General features: G+C 41.0%; 1 protein-coding gene across 1 annotated transcript in view; it reads right to left on the bottom strand.

Moving 5' to 3' along the window:
- Window positions 1-13,732, bottom strand: part of LOC130355902 (uncharacterized) — a 54,335-nt gene that overhangs the window by 12,123 nt on the left and 28,480 nt on the right. The window contains exons 3-6 of the mRNA XM_056556728.1: window positions 10,826-11,015; window positions 7,555-7,645; window positions 3,716-3,775; window positions 2,240-2,294 (exon numbers count right to left, since the gene is read on the bottom strand). Coding sequence (XP_056412703.1) covers window positions 2,240-2,294; window positions 3,716-3,775; window positions 7,555-7,645; window positions 10,826-10,942 — 323 coding nt within the window. The 5' untranslated portion in view covers window positions 10,943-11,015. The remainder of the gene's footprint in view (window positions 1-2,239; window positions 2,295-3,715; window positions 3,776-7,554; window positions 7,646-10,825; window positions 11,016-13,732) is intronic.

Raw genomic sequence — 13,732 nt, 5'->3', positions numbered from 1 at the left:
GGGTAAATGCTCACTGTACCCCTTGTTACGTTCCTCAAGGGGTCTAGTTTCCAAAATGGTATGCCATGTGGGTGTTATTTTGCTGTCCTGGCACCATAGGGGCTTCCTAAATGCGACATGCCCCCCGAGCAAAATTTGCTCTCAAAAAGCCAAATATGACTCCTTCTCTTCTGAGCATTGTAGTTCGCCCGTAGTGCGCTTCAGGTCAACTTATGGGGTACCTCCATACTCGGAAGAGATGGGGTTACAAATTTTGGGGGGTATTTTCTGCTATTAACCCTTGCAAAAATTTGAAATTTGGGGGGGAATCACACATTTTAGTGAAAATTTTTTTTTTTACGTATGCAAAAGTCGTGAAACCCCTGTGGGGTATTAAGGCTCTCTTTATTCCTTGTTATGTTCCTCAAGGGGTCTAGTTTCCAAAATGGTATGGCATGTGGGTATTTTTTGTTGTCCTGGCACCATAGTGGCTTCCTAAATGCGACATGCCCACAAGCAAAATTTGCTCTCAAAAAGCCAAATATGACTCCTTCTCTTCTGAGCATTGTAGTTCGCCCATAGTGCACTTCATGTCAACTTATGGGGTACCTCCATACTCAGAAGAGATGGGGTTACAAATTTTGGGGGCTATTTTCTGCTATTAACCCTTGCAAAAATGTGAAATTTGGGGGGAAGCACACATTTTATTGAATTTTTTTTTTTAATTTTTTACATATGCAAAAGTCGTGAAACACCTGTGGGGTATTAAGGCTCACTTTATTCCTTGTTACGTTCCTCAAGGGGTCTAGTTTCCAAAATGGTATGGCATGTGTTTTTTTTTGCTGTTCTGGCACCATAGGGGCTTCCTAAATGCAACATGCCCCCCAAAAACCATTTCAGAAAAACGTACGCTCCAAAATCCCCTTGTCGCTCCTTCCCTTCTGAGCCCTCTACTGCGCCCGCCGAACACTTTACATAGACATATGAGGTATGTGCTTAGTCGAGAGAAATTGGGCTACAAATAGAAGTATACATTTTCTCCTTTTACCCCTTGTAAAAATTCAAAAATTGGGTCTACAAGAACATGCGAGTGTAAAAAATGGAAATTGTGAATTTTCTCCTTCACTTTGCTGCTATTCCTGTGAAACACCTAAAGGGTTAAAATGCTGTCTGAATGTCATTTTGAATATTTTGGGGGGTGCAGTTTTTATAATGGGGTCATTTGTGGGGTATTTCTAAGATGAAGACCCTTCAAATCCACTTCAAACCTGAACTGGTCCCTGAAAAATTGTGATTTTGGAAATTTTGTGAAAAATTGGAAAATTGATGCTGAACTTTGAAGCCCTCTGATGTCTTCCAAAAGTAAAAACTCGTCAATTTTATGATGCAAATATAAAGTAGACATATTGTATATGTGAATAAAATAAAATAATATTTGGAATATTCATTTTCATTACAAGCAGAGAGCTTCAAAGTTAGAAAAATGCAAAATTGTCAAATTTTTCATAAAATTTTGGGATTTTTCACCAAGAAAGGATGCAAGTTACCAAAAAATTTTACCACTAAGTTAAAGTAGAATATGTCACGAAAAAACAATCTCAGAATCAGAATGATAACTAAAAGCATTCCAGAGTTATTAATGTTTAAAGTGACAGTGGTCAGATGTGCAAAAAAGGGCCGGGTCCTAAGGTGTAAAATGGCTGGGTCCTTAAGGGGTTAAAGGGGTACTCTGGTGCTAAGACATCTTATCCCCTATCCAAAGGATAGGGGATAAGAAGATTGATCGCAGGGGTCCCGCCACTGGGGACCCCCGTGATCTTCCACGCCGCACCCCGGGTCTGATTACTGGCGATCACGGGGATGAAGCATAGTGACATCACAGCTCCGCACCCGTGTGACGTCACGCTCCGCCCCCTCAATGCAAGACTATGGAGGGGGTGGGATAGCTGTCACGCCCCCTCCATAGGCTTGCATTGAGGGGGCGGAGCATGTTGTCACATGGGGGCAGAGCCGTGACATCACTATGCTCCGTCCCTGTGATCACCAGTAATCAGACCCGGAGCGAGCACGCTCTGGGGGCTGATACTAATGGGGTGCGGCATGGAAGAACACGGGGGTCCCCAGCGGCGGGACCCCCTCGATCAGGAATCTTATCCCCTATCCTTTGGATAGGGGATAAGATGTCTTTTTATTCCTAAAAAGAAAAGTCCAAAACATGCCTAACAGCACAAAGTACAGCACCAATGAGAGAAATACTCACTCGCAGTCAAGGCTTTCTTCATCATCACTGTCATTAGTTCCAATGTAGAAATAGGCTAGAGTAAAAGAAAAAAAGATATCTAACACTTAGAATTTAAATATATTATGGCCAACTTGTTCAGTGGAATCTAAATTTACCTACATAAACATCATAAAAATGTTAGTTCATGGTGTTTTCTCACATGCTGTTTTGATGCAGAAGGGAATATAAAAAAAAGTAGAATCATTTTAAGGGATTAATTTATGTTTACTAATTAAAATAGTCTAAGGCTGGTGTAACAAGTGGCAGGTTTTGTTCTGTTTTTTTTTTTTTTGTAGTTTTTTTTTACTAAAACAGTAGTAGATTTAACAGTAAAAGAGAAAATATAAAAGAAGGACTTATACTTCTTCTTTCGCATGGATCCACTTCTGGCTTTGCCTCAAAACTACAGTGGCAGTTATCCAAAAAAAAACAGCTGTGTGGGTGGGGTCACACGCAGCGTATACGCAGCATATTTCACGCAGCGCAAAATCCGATGCACAGTGGAAAATGAAATGTGCTGCATATTCTCCTATAAATAGACACACAGGGCTACCCATGGCAGTGTGTGCAGTGAAGTATGGAGGCAGGGCCAGTGTGCCCACGTGACTTCAACATGTGGGCCCGCCTCCAAACCATACTGCACACACAGGGCTGCTGCTGGGTAGCCCTGTGGGTCTGCCTATGGGAGAATACACGGCATATTTCCACTGCATAGCTGGTTTTGCACAGTGTGAAATATGCTATAATAAGTGTATATGCTGCGTGTCAATATTGAAATACAATTTGTTGAAAAGCCCAAAATATGTACCCTATACATCAAACAAGCAACAAACTGGTATTATCTAATGTCTAAGTTTAGCTCTATGCTGGCCATACACATAAGATAGCTAGCCAAATGTAACTTATTTGGCTGACAGAAATCTTTCCCAATATTTTCCATATACATGCACACTCAGGTCAGCCGAGCATGAGTTTCGTGCTTTGAAAAAGAAGAGGGAAAAAGCTGCTGACAGACACATCTCAAGATGGCTAATCTCCCTAAGAACAAAAGGTTAAGGCAGCTAAAATTCAACATGCCCAATTCCTATTGCCCCAAAATCTGCACCATGCACATGCCATACACATTTGATATGTGTCAACTAAATACACAGATTTCAGTCAGACTGAACATCTAAGTTCAGTCTGACTGAAATCTGTGTATTTAGTTGACACATATCAAATGTGAATGGCCAACTTTAGAAGAATGACCAATGTAACCAATTTCAGGTCTAATATCTTTTTTTTTGTAAATTTGCACGTTTTGTTGGGAGCGATTCTTAAAGTGTAAATGCAACTGCTGATATAATTCACATGTATCTATAAATTAAAAATTGTAACCTTGGTTATAGTAACAGTGATCATGTGGGCAGACCAAAATGTCTGCTTATAGGGAATAGTAGATTGTATATACATTACCACTTGGTGTGTAGTCTGATGAATCTAAGGACATCGTAAACTTGATTACTGGAAAAAGTTCTGTAAAAATAAACAGTCCCAAAAAAATATTACTTGATGCTTTCTGCATACCTGAGTGTATACCTGAAATTGATTCATGTCTAATATAACCTTACTAAAAAAAGAGGAAAAAAAGTGCTGCATTATTAGCATGCAGCAGATTTCGGTGCAGACATTTCTGTGACTCAAAATCAGCTCCATTTGTGATGAGGTTATTTCTGCAAAAATGATAATGATATCTAAAAGTTCCATCCAGACAAATGGGGCACCTGCTGCAGCTTCAGCAAAGCCTGACTGGAACTCTGTTCAAGACTTGGTGTCTCCATCCTAAAGTGAAATTGTTCATCATCCTTTTGGCTTCAAGTTAGCCCCCCAGGCTCTGGTTACAATTTGTACCTCACCATCAAGGGCATCAATCCTTACACCTTCACAGGGAGTGCCATGGGGACCTATTACTAACATCATCACCCCTGCCACTGACCAGACCTGAGGACTACCACCTCCAACATTCATCCAGATATCCCACTGGGCCTCCACACTACATGCTTCCCCACATCCCACATGCCCCTGCTGTTTTGCTGCATATGAATTTGAAGTTGAAATCCAAAATCTCTGATTGTTTTCTCCACCAGAAATGAGCAGATTTGGCTGATGTTTCCCTACTAAGTTTTTACAATGATCTCAAAACAGTCACAGCAAATTCCATTCTAGACTTAAGACAATTCTAGAAACCTGATTCCTATATTACTATGAAAGTGTCACTAAGGCTGGGTTCTCATGTAGCAGCTGCGATGTTACAGAAGCTTCACTGGCAATGCGGTCAGTGCGTTTTCAAATGGACATCAGCTACAAGCATTGTAATTGATAAGGCTCGGTTCCCACCTGGTGGTATTTCAGATATCTGCCACTGCAGTGTTTGAGCCAACAAAAGGAATAGGAAAGATGAAGGAAGGATTTTTACTTCTCTTTCCTCATGGATCCACTTTGGCTAAAAAACTGCAGTATCATTTATCCAATAAACTGCCAAGTGGAAACCCAGGCTAATATCAAACGGTTTACTGCACGACCATCAACAAGTACTCCCATTATAAAAGCTTGCTCTAACTTCTGTAACACTCCCATACATTGTCTTAATGGTTATCCTATGGGAAGGGTACCCTTGTTTTTTTTTGGCTTTTAGTTTAAGAATGACAAACACAAACCCACACCCAACAGTTAAAGGAGAACTACGGGATTGAAAAATGTATCCCCTATCCTAAGGATAGGGGATAAGTTTCAGATCACGGGGGGTCCGATCGCTGGGGCCCCCCGCGATCTCCCGTACGGGGCCCCGGCTCTCTGGTTAGAAAGGGCGCGTTGACCACCGCACGAAGCAGCGGCCGACATGCCCCCTCCATACACTGCTATGGGAGAGCCGGAAATTGCCGAAGGCAGCGCTTCGGCTCTCCCATAGCAGTAAATGGAGGGCGCGTGTCAGCCGCCGCCTCGTGCAGGGGTCGACACGCGCTCTCTATGCAGAGAGCCGCGGCCCCATACGTGAGATCGTGAGGGGCCTCAGTGGTCGGACCCCCCGCGATCTGAAACTTATCCCCTATCCTTAGGATAGGGGATAACATTTTCAATCCCGTAGTTCTTTAAATAAAATTCCTGCGACCTTAAGTGTGCGTTCACATTTCGTAGATCTTGCTGAATCTCCGCTCACGAAATTCAGCGAATTCAGTCTGACAGCCGCCGCCAAAATACTTCAGTGGTAGGACCCCACGGCACTGCACCGTCACCATTGACGGCTATGCAGTGCTCCTGGAACAATTTCAGCGTCTGAATTGTCCGCAGCTGGTAATTGCTCGGTGTGAATGGGTCTCTCGGAAGACCCATTCACACTGGTGTTAAAGTTCACTGTGCGGAATTCTGTGGGAATTACGTAGTGTGAACGCACCCTAACAAAACACTAATGCTTCATCAGTATTTGTAAGCCAAAATTAAGAGTAAGCTAAAACCTAACAAATACATTTTTAGTATTTATAATTTTATTAATACTTTCATATGAAAATAGCTTTCTGCAGGTTATTAAGGCATAGGCTACTCAATCTTTACCTTATGGGGCCTCACAAGCCTGATAAAGTTCAGAATTTCAAATAATGCTCAGTTTACCTATTATTTGTCTCCTGGATCCAGTATAGCATTACGATAAGCACAAAAAAAGTAATTGCTAAACCAAGGATTACAGAAGCCAAAGAAAGGTCAGAGAAGATCACTTTTGTGACAACTGCCTTCATAGTAACCTCACAGACAACTAATGTGGCCACTCTGATGATGTCTGCCTGACAGTATAGGAATCACTGATTTAGGCATAGATCCAACCAACAAAGGAAGACCATAGTAAGAATTAGGGTCCTTTTATATTGGCAGATAAATAGCCCATATGAACAATATATATATAACATATATAAGGCTTGATTGACATTCAGAACTTTTACTTTGCACTATGCAATTATTGGGATTGGTTTGAACTCGTGATCATTTTTCTGCCTTTACCACAGACATCATAGTTCATTGACAGCAAGTTTCCAGGTTACACAGGAAGCTGTTCTGCCGATAAACTACATTTTTAGTGATTTATGGTTTGTTTTCACAGGCCGAAGATCAGGAAAGAATGATCGTAGCAGTATTTGCTCACCTGATCATCAGCATGTGTAAAACAAAGCCTCTACTATGTGTAACTGGAGAATCATTTAATCAATAGAAATTTATTTTAGGTCAGCTTTAGACTGTGAAAACAGTGGTGGCAAAAGAATGTCCAATTGCTCCATTTCCTCTGTCTAACAAAATATCTCACTGATGTTTTGTTCGTTTTTCTGTTCCAATAATTGAAAAGGAAAACAGAAATATAAATGCAGATGTGTACAAAGACTAACACTGTGGCCGAAAATGTGCAGAATGTCCGCCCAGAAAATAGGGCAGACATTGCACACCTTGGCATGATCCAGCGGGCGCTAGGATAGCTTGGAAATACGCCGTCCCATAGACAGCAATGCATTTCCAAGCGGAATCTGTAGAAAGAATAGACAAGGATTTCTGTTGTGTGCACAGTGCAGAAAAATCTCATTGAAAGCGTCCGAATGTCCGAAAAAAAATATTCCTGCGGAATTATGCCTGGACATTCCGCTCTGTGAACATACTCTATGGGGGACATTCATCAAGACCTGTGCTGAGGGATAATTGACCAGTTTTGCATAGCAACTATTTAGATTGCTTCTTTTATTTTTTAGAGGCCTTTTCAAAAATTTAAGAAGCAATCTGATTAGTAGCTATAGGCAACTGGTCCTCTAAACAGGTTTTGATGATTATTCCCTTATGTTCCTGGGGACATAAGGGAATAAACAGTGACAAATATCAGGAGCATTAACAAAGTAACACAAAATTCCCATGGTTGAAAAAAAGAGTCCATCGAATTCAACCATTTCCTAAAGTAACATTCAAGTCTTCACATATTTATATAAGAATTAGCAGATGCACAACTGCCAGACAATACTCATAACATTTATTTTGAGGGGAAATAAAAAGGAAAAATCTAACCCTCCTATTTTAACACTCATGTACTTTGGGTGGAGATTTTGTAACCTCAAAACTATTACAAATGTTACTGTTTTTAAACCTGTGGCTCCCCAGCTCTTGCAAAGCTAGGGGTGATGGGAGATGTAGTTTTGTAATAAAGTCACAGATAATGGAAGACTGATCCAGACGGTTACATGGTGCTTTAAAATATGTCTAAACTGAAAATGTAGATGGTAGTCTCTTACCGTGACTGAAAAGAATGTGATGAAACAGGGCAGCATCCAGCTGACGAAGACCTCTGCTGACTGTCCACCTCGCTCCCACAGAGAAACAGAGCTGTGAATGTTAACAACTGCTTTAGATAACCTGCAAAACCAGGTTAATTTCCATGTAAATACAAGACATGTGAGTCCTGCCCCCACACTGTCTGCTGCACTCTGCAGGGTCATAGCACTGGTGTGAAATCAAGTGACAACTACGGTAGATTTTATATAAACAACTATGCAATCATTCGGACTTGGAATAGATGAATTACGTGTACTTGGATATAATTTATTTCACCTTAAAGGTGACAATGATTCATTATTAAACAATTTTCAATATGTTCCACCAATGACTTACAGAGAAATATGGCTAATCCCCTACAAGTACAGATTTCTAACAGTAGCTGCAACTAATGGGCGCCAAATGAACCCTATTGATTACAAGTAGGTTTCCTCAGGAACCACCATGATGTCCAATGCTTTGAAAGGAAAAATAATGCTGCAGCACTATTGATAGTGACAACATCTACTGAATCTGCAACAGAAGATCATTACAGAGCCTCAGAAGCAGATGTATGTAGAACAATAACACCAAACAACATTTACTTGACAATAGGTCACCGAAACATTACATAAAATGAGCAACACATTGGGGGAGATTTATCAAAACCTGTCCAGAGGAAAAGCTGCTCGACATGGCTTCAGTGTGTCTGCTCGTAGTGACGTATTGCCGCTCCAAGCAGGCACATCTAAAGGCAGCATGTAGCTGTGCTTTAGCAGCAGGTCTGCAGCATAAAATACGCTGTGGACCCGCTCGTCTAAACGTTCCCTTATAGAGAGTTTCGTCTGTGCTTCAAAACAGTAAAATACATTTCGCAATATTCAAGTAACTGACTGTATGCAATTAACATTATGAAGGAATATAGGAACTCATGTAAGGTTTTACTTATAGCACATGACAATGATTATACGTCACTGTTGTTGGAAGATAAAGCATTTACAACATAGGAGCCCAGTGATGTATTAAACATATCTGACAGTATTTACGATCAGTACCTGAGCAGCTGACAACAGATGTCTAGAATATGAACTTTCACACCATCTAATAACATCTTCCCTTATTGGTCATTATGATCTTTGCACTTTGACCTAAACAACTTGATTGCTTATATCAGCTGGGATTACTCTAAACAGGGCAACTTAAGTAGACTTTGTTCCTTCCTTATACACAAATCGCTTAATTAGAAACATAGAAGGTGTCAGCAGATAAGAACCATTTGGCCCATCTAGTCTTCCCAATAATCTGAATCCTATGAATAGTTCCTGGCCCTATCTTATATGAAGGATAGCCTTATGCTTATCCCAAGCATGTTTAACCTCCTTCACTGTATCTGCAGCTACCACTTCTGCAGGAAGGCTATTCCATGCATCCACTACTCTCTCAGTAAAGTAATACTTCCTGATATTACTGCATAAACCTTTGTCCCTCTAATTTAAAGCTATGAAGGAGATTTATCAAGGGAATTAGAAGACTTTTTTGCTTACAAATGTAACACAAAAAGTTGCACTTTGTGCGACTTTTGTGGGTAAGCATTAAGTACCAATCAGCCCTACCTAAGCAATTTTCAATATTCACTTTGCAGTGGTCGAATTTATCAAGTGCGAAGGTTGCACCTGGCAAAAATAAGTCACAAACCCCCTTTAAGTCACAAGCCTAAGCAAGGTCAGACCTGACTTACAAAACTTGCTTTACACAGCATTTTTAAAAAGTCGCACAAAAAGTCGCAACTGCCATCCGCTCACTAGCTGTTGCATTTACAACTTCCAGCATGTCCTCACTGTAAGGGAATGCTTGGAATTGTAGTCTTCCAACAGCTAGCGGGCGGGTGGCAGGGGAGAGGAGCCGGCTGACTCACAGAAATATGGAAATACGGCAATGTTATTTTATATTTGCCTGGTTGGAGCCGCGATCATAAATCCGGCATGAAATATGAAATCAAAGTGCCGTACCTTCACATTTCTGAGAGCCGGCCGGTGGGAGATGCGGGTGGATGGCCGGATAGCCATTTTAACACCAGGGTGCCTCCAGCTGTTGCTGAAATGCAACTCCCATCAGAGGAGTTGTAGTTTAGGAACAGCGAGACTCCAGCTGGTGCTTAAGGCTCGCTGTTGTTAAATTTCAACTCCTATAATTACCAGACAGTCAAAGGCTGTCTGGAAATGATGGGGGGTGTAGTTTAGAGACAGCTGGAGGCTCCCTGTTTGGAAACTCTGCTTTATGGGCGTTCTCCCCAGGGGAGAGCACCATAAATGTACTAACCATTTTAGTGGTTTTATTTTCTTCAGATCCGTGAAGAGGACTACTTTGGATTCGGTGGACTATGACAATGACCCGCGTTATTTTTGTTTCCTATTAATAAAATGGTTAACAAGGGCTTGTGGGGGAGTGTTTTTTGGAATAAAAATTTTTTCAACGTGTTGTTTTTTTTTTCATTTACTTGACAGGCTTTCATTTACTTGACGGTACCCACCGTAACCAAGGGGTGCCAGAGAGATCTGCTACCAACAGGCCCAGGGCATCAAACATGGCGCTCCTGGGCCTAGGCAGTAACAGACTGGCATTATTTTGGCTGGGGGTGGCCAGTAAAAATGGTAACATCTGACTAACATCCGGCTGTTGCATTTTTTTCATAATTAAATAATAAAAAAATGTGTGTGGTGCCCCCTTTTTTAACAACCAAACAGCAACACTCTGACGTTACCAGGGTGCGCAAGGACTAGGCCCAGAAGTACCATTTTTGATGCTTCGAGCCTGTTGGCTCTTTCTGGCTCTTTCTGGCACCTCTGTGGCAGTGTGTACCGGGGTAATATAAGACGGCTTCCACTACTAAGCCTGTAAAGTAAAATTTAAAAAAAACTTTTATTCCAAAAAACACTCAACAAGCCCTCATTAACCATTTTATTAATATTAAACAAAAAAAAAAACGCTGGTCATCGTAGTCCACAGAATTCAAAGTAGTCCTCTACATGGATATGAAATGAGAAGAAAAAAAAAACATCCAAAAATGGGGTAAATAAAATGGCATAAACACATTTTTTGCTTATGTGTGGTAAAAAAAAATGGTATTCCAAAGAGATTTATTGTTTTTTGCTTATGTGCACCAAATTTATTAACCTCCTGTGATAGTATGATACATATATCACACATAAGCAAAACCAAAGCAAAAAATAAATTACTACGGAACTCACTTACCAAAGCAACAATGATAAATGTCCCTCTATGTCCTCTTGTGGTAGTTTTTCTTCTTTTAAATATACTCTCCTGCTTTACTGTGTTGATTTTCTTTAGGTATTTAAAAGTTTCTATCATATCCCCTCTGTCTCTTCTTTCTTCCAAGCCCACGTATGTTACATAGTTTAGCCATTTATTTTGTCTATCTATTCTAAAATTGCAAAGGGAACTGTTAGGTTAATGGATACTGTATATACTGAGATATCTATATAAGCACACTATTATCCTATAAACAAATAAAACAAGAACTGTTTTACAGGTAATTGTTCCAGGTAATAAAAAGCTTCCCATCTTCAATGATGCTTTAGTTGCTAGTTAACCTGTCTACAGTCAAAGCAATTTTGTGTGTTATTAAAGTGATTATAGTTTACAAGAGCCTGTACACCATGAAAATCGGAAGATCAGTGATCTTACATGTTTTATTACTAAACCCATAACAGCTTTGCAGTTTGATGAGAGGCATACATATGTATAATGTGACATAGCAGTGTCAAGCTGTTGTGGAATAGGTGAAAATCCCTGCCCCAGAAAAAATACAAAAAAACTAATGTGAGCATATACTGACTGTTTACGTCACAGAAACTTATTGAGATCGCTATTGGCTATACTGTTTGTGAATTTGTAAAGCGATTTGTATTTAGGCAGTGTAAAGCTTCATGCATAGAACAGTATAATATATCATTACATGAGCTCCAGCTGGCTGCAGAACTGGTTCAGTATTGATTCTGTACTGCTCCATTCATATGCATTTGGTTTATATGACCAAATGCATATATGCATTTGGTTTATATGGTTTTTATTACACCTGTGTGATGTTACCTTGATTCTTCAGGTCAGTATGATTACAATGTTACCCAATTTTATTTTTATTTTTTGTGGTTTACTAAAAATGGTATGCCTTAAACTGCCTTGTTCTTACCCCTATATATTTTTTATTTTTACATCAATAGCGTAGCGTTTTTTCTGGGATGTGAAGTGACCCAAAAAAAAAACGCATTTGTGGTGCATTTTTTTCCGGTTTACGCCACTTACCATGCAGGATAAATTATAATAATGTATTTTTTTTTTGTATTGGAGGGTTTTATTTTTGTAGAATTTTTTTACATTTTTTTTTTTACACTTTTTTGGTCCCTCTAGGGAACTTGTAAAAGCAATCATTTGATTGCTCATAAAGACCAATGCAGTACATATTGGCCCTCATTAAAGGGGTTATCCAGGAAAAAACTTTGTTTTATATATATGACTGTTGAGACCCAATTAGCTCCTAGCAGGCTATAACTACCCCTCCCCCTTATTACAATAATTAATTAAATAATAACTGACACAACAAAAATTTAACTTTTCCGTGGGTGAGAATCGGCCACAGCTTTATTTATAAAATTACTTATATAAATAACAATTTAACTGTAACAATGACACCGATTGGCTTCTTACCAACCCGAGAGGTGCTGCCACACTGTCCTGTGTGGAGGTCTACCCCGGGTTGACCCCGCTTTCACCGTCTTCTTACCGCCAAGCTGTGACTTACAATAAACAAAGATACAAAAAGGGAGGGAGGGAGGGAGGGCAAAACTCCGGGTCCTGGGCAGATTGAGGGGGGAAGGGAGGCACCACAGCTATAAATACCCAGGGGAGGGCCTCTGAAAGCCCGGGAAACTATTAAACCCCTGATTGGTGCACTCCTTCCCCCCCTACCCATGGGACATACCACTGTAGCCACTGGCAAGTTTTACAGGCGGGGGAGGGGGCTAAAAAACCTTGCCTGTACATTTCTTAACCCCTTAACTGCTCACCAGTCAGGGGGCAAGCTAGTTATGCACAGCTTGCCCCTCCAGAGTCTGGAGGGGCAAGCTGTGCATAACTAGCTTGCCCCCTGACTGGTGAGCAGTTAAGGGGTTAAGAAATGTACAGGCAAGGTTTTTTAGCCCCCTCCCCCGCCTGTAAAACTTGCCAGTGGCTACAGTGGTATGTCCCATGGGTAGGGGGGAAGGAGTGCACCAATCAGGGGTTTAATAGTTTCCCGGGCTTTCAGAGGCCCTCCCCTGGGTATTTATAGCTGTGGTGCCTCCCTTCCCCCCTCAATCTGCCCAGGACCCGGAGTTTTGCCCTCCCTCCCTCCCTTTTTGTATCTTTGTTTATTGTAAGTCACAGCTTGGCGGTAAGAAGACGGTGAAAGCGGGGTCAACCCGGGGTAGACCTCCACACAGGACAGTGTGGCAGCACCTCTCGGGTTGGTAAGAAGCCAATCGGTGTCATTGTTACAGTTAAATTGTTATTTATATAAGTAATTTTATAAATAAAGCTGTGGCCGATTCCCACCCACGGAAAAGTTAAATTGTTGTTGTGTCAGTTATTATTTAATTAATTATTGTAATAAGGGGGAGGGGGAGTTATAGCCTGCTATGAGCTAATTGGGTCTTAACAGTCTGGAGTCCAGACTGTTAAGACCCAATTAGCTCCTAGCAGGCTATAACTACCCCTCCCCCTTATTACAATAATTAATTAAATAATAACTGACACAACAACAATTTAACTTTTCCGTGGGTGGGAATCGGCCACAGCTTTATTTATTAAATTACTTATATAAATAACAATTTAACTGTAACAAAGACACCGATTGGCTTCTTACCAACCCGAGAGGTGCTGCCACACTGTCCTGTGTGGAGGTCTACCCCGGGTTGACCCCGCTTTCACCGTCTTCTTACCGCCACGGAGGAGACCAGTTAGCCCTACACTGGGCTCCGACCCCCACCCAAGAGAAACTGGATAGCCAACACCTGGGGCCACCTCAGCCCCCCGGCACACCCAAAACATTTCCTCTCCAGGAAATCCGCCCAACACATTTCCTATCCAGGAAATCCGCTCAAC

The sequence above is a fragment of the Hyla sarda genome, chromosome 2, assembly GCF_029499605.1.
Source record: "Hyla sarda isolate aHylSar1 chromosome 2, aHylSar1.hap1, whole genome shotgun sequence".
NCBI lineage: Eukaryota > Metazoa > Chordata > Amphibia > Anura > Hylidae > Hyla > Hyla sarda.
This window is presented reverse-complemented; position numbering and strand designations above follow the sequence as displayed.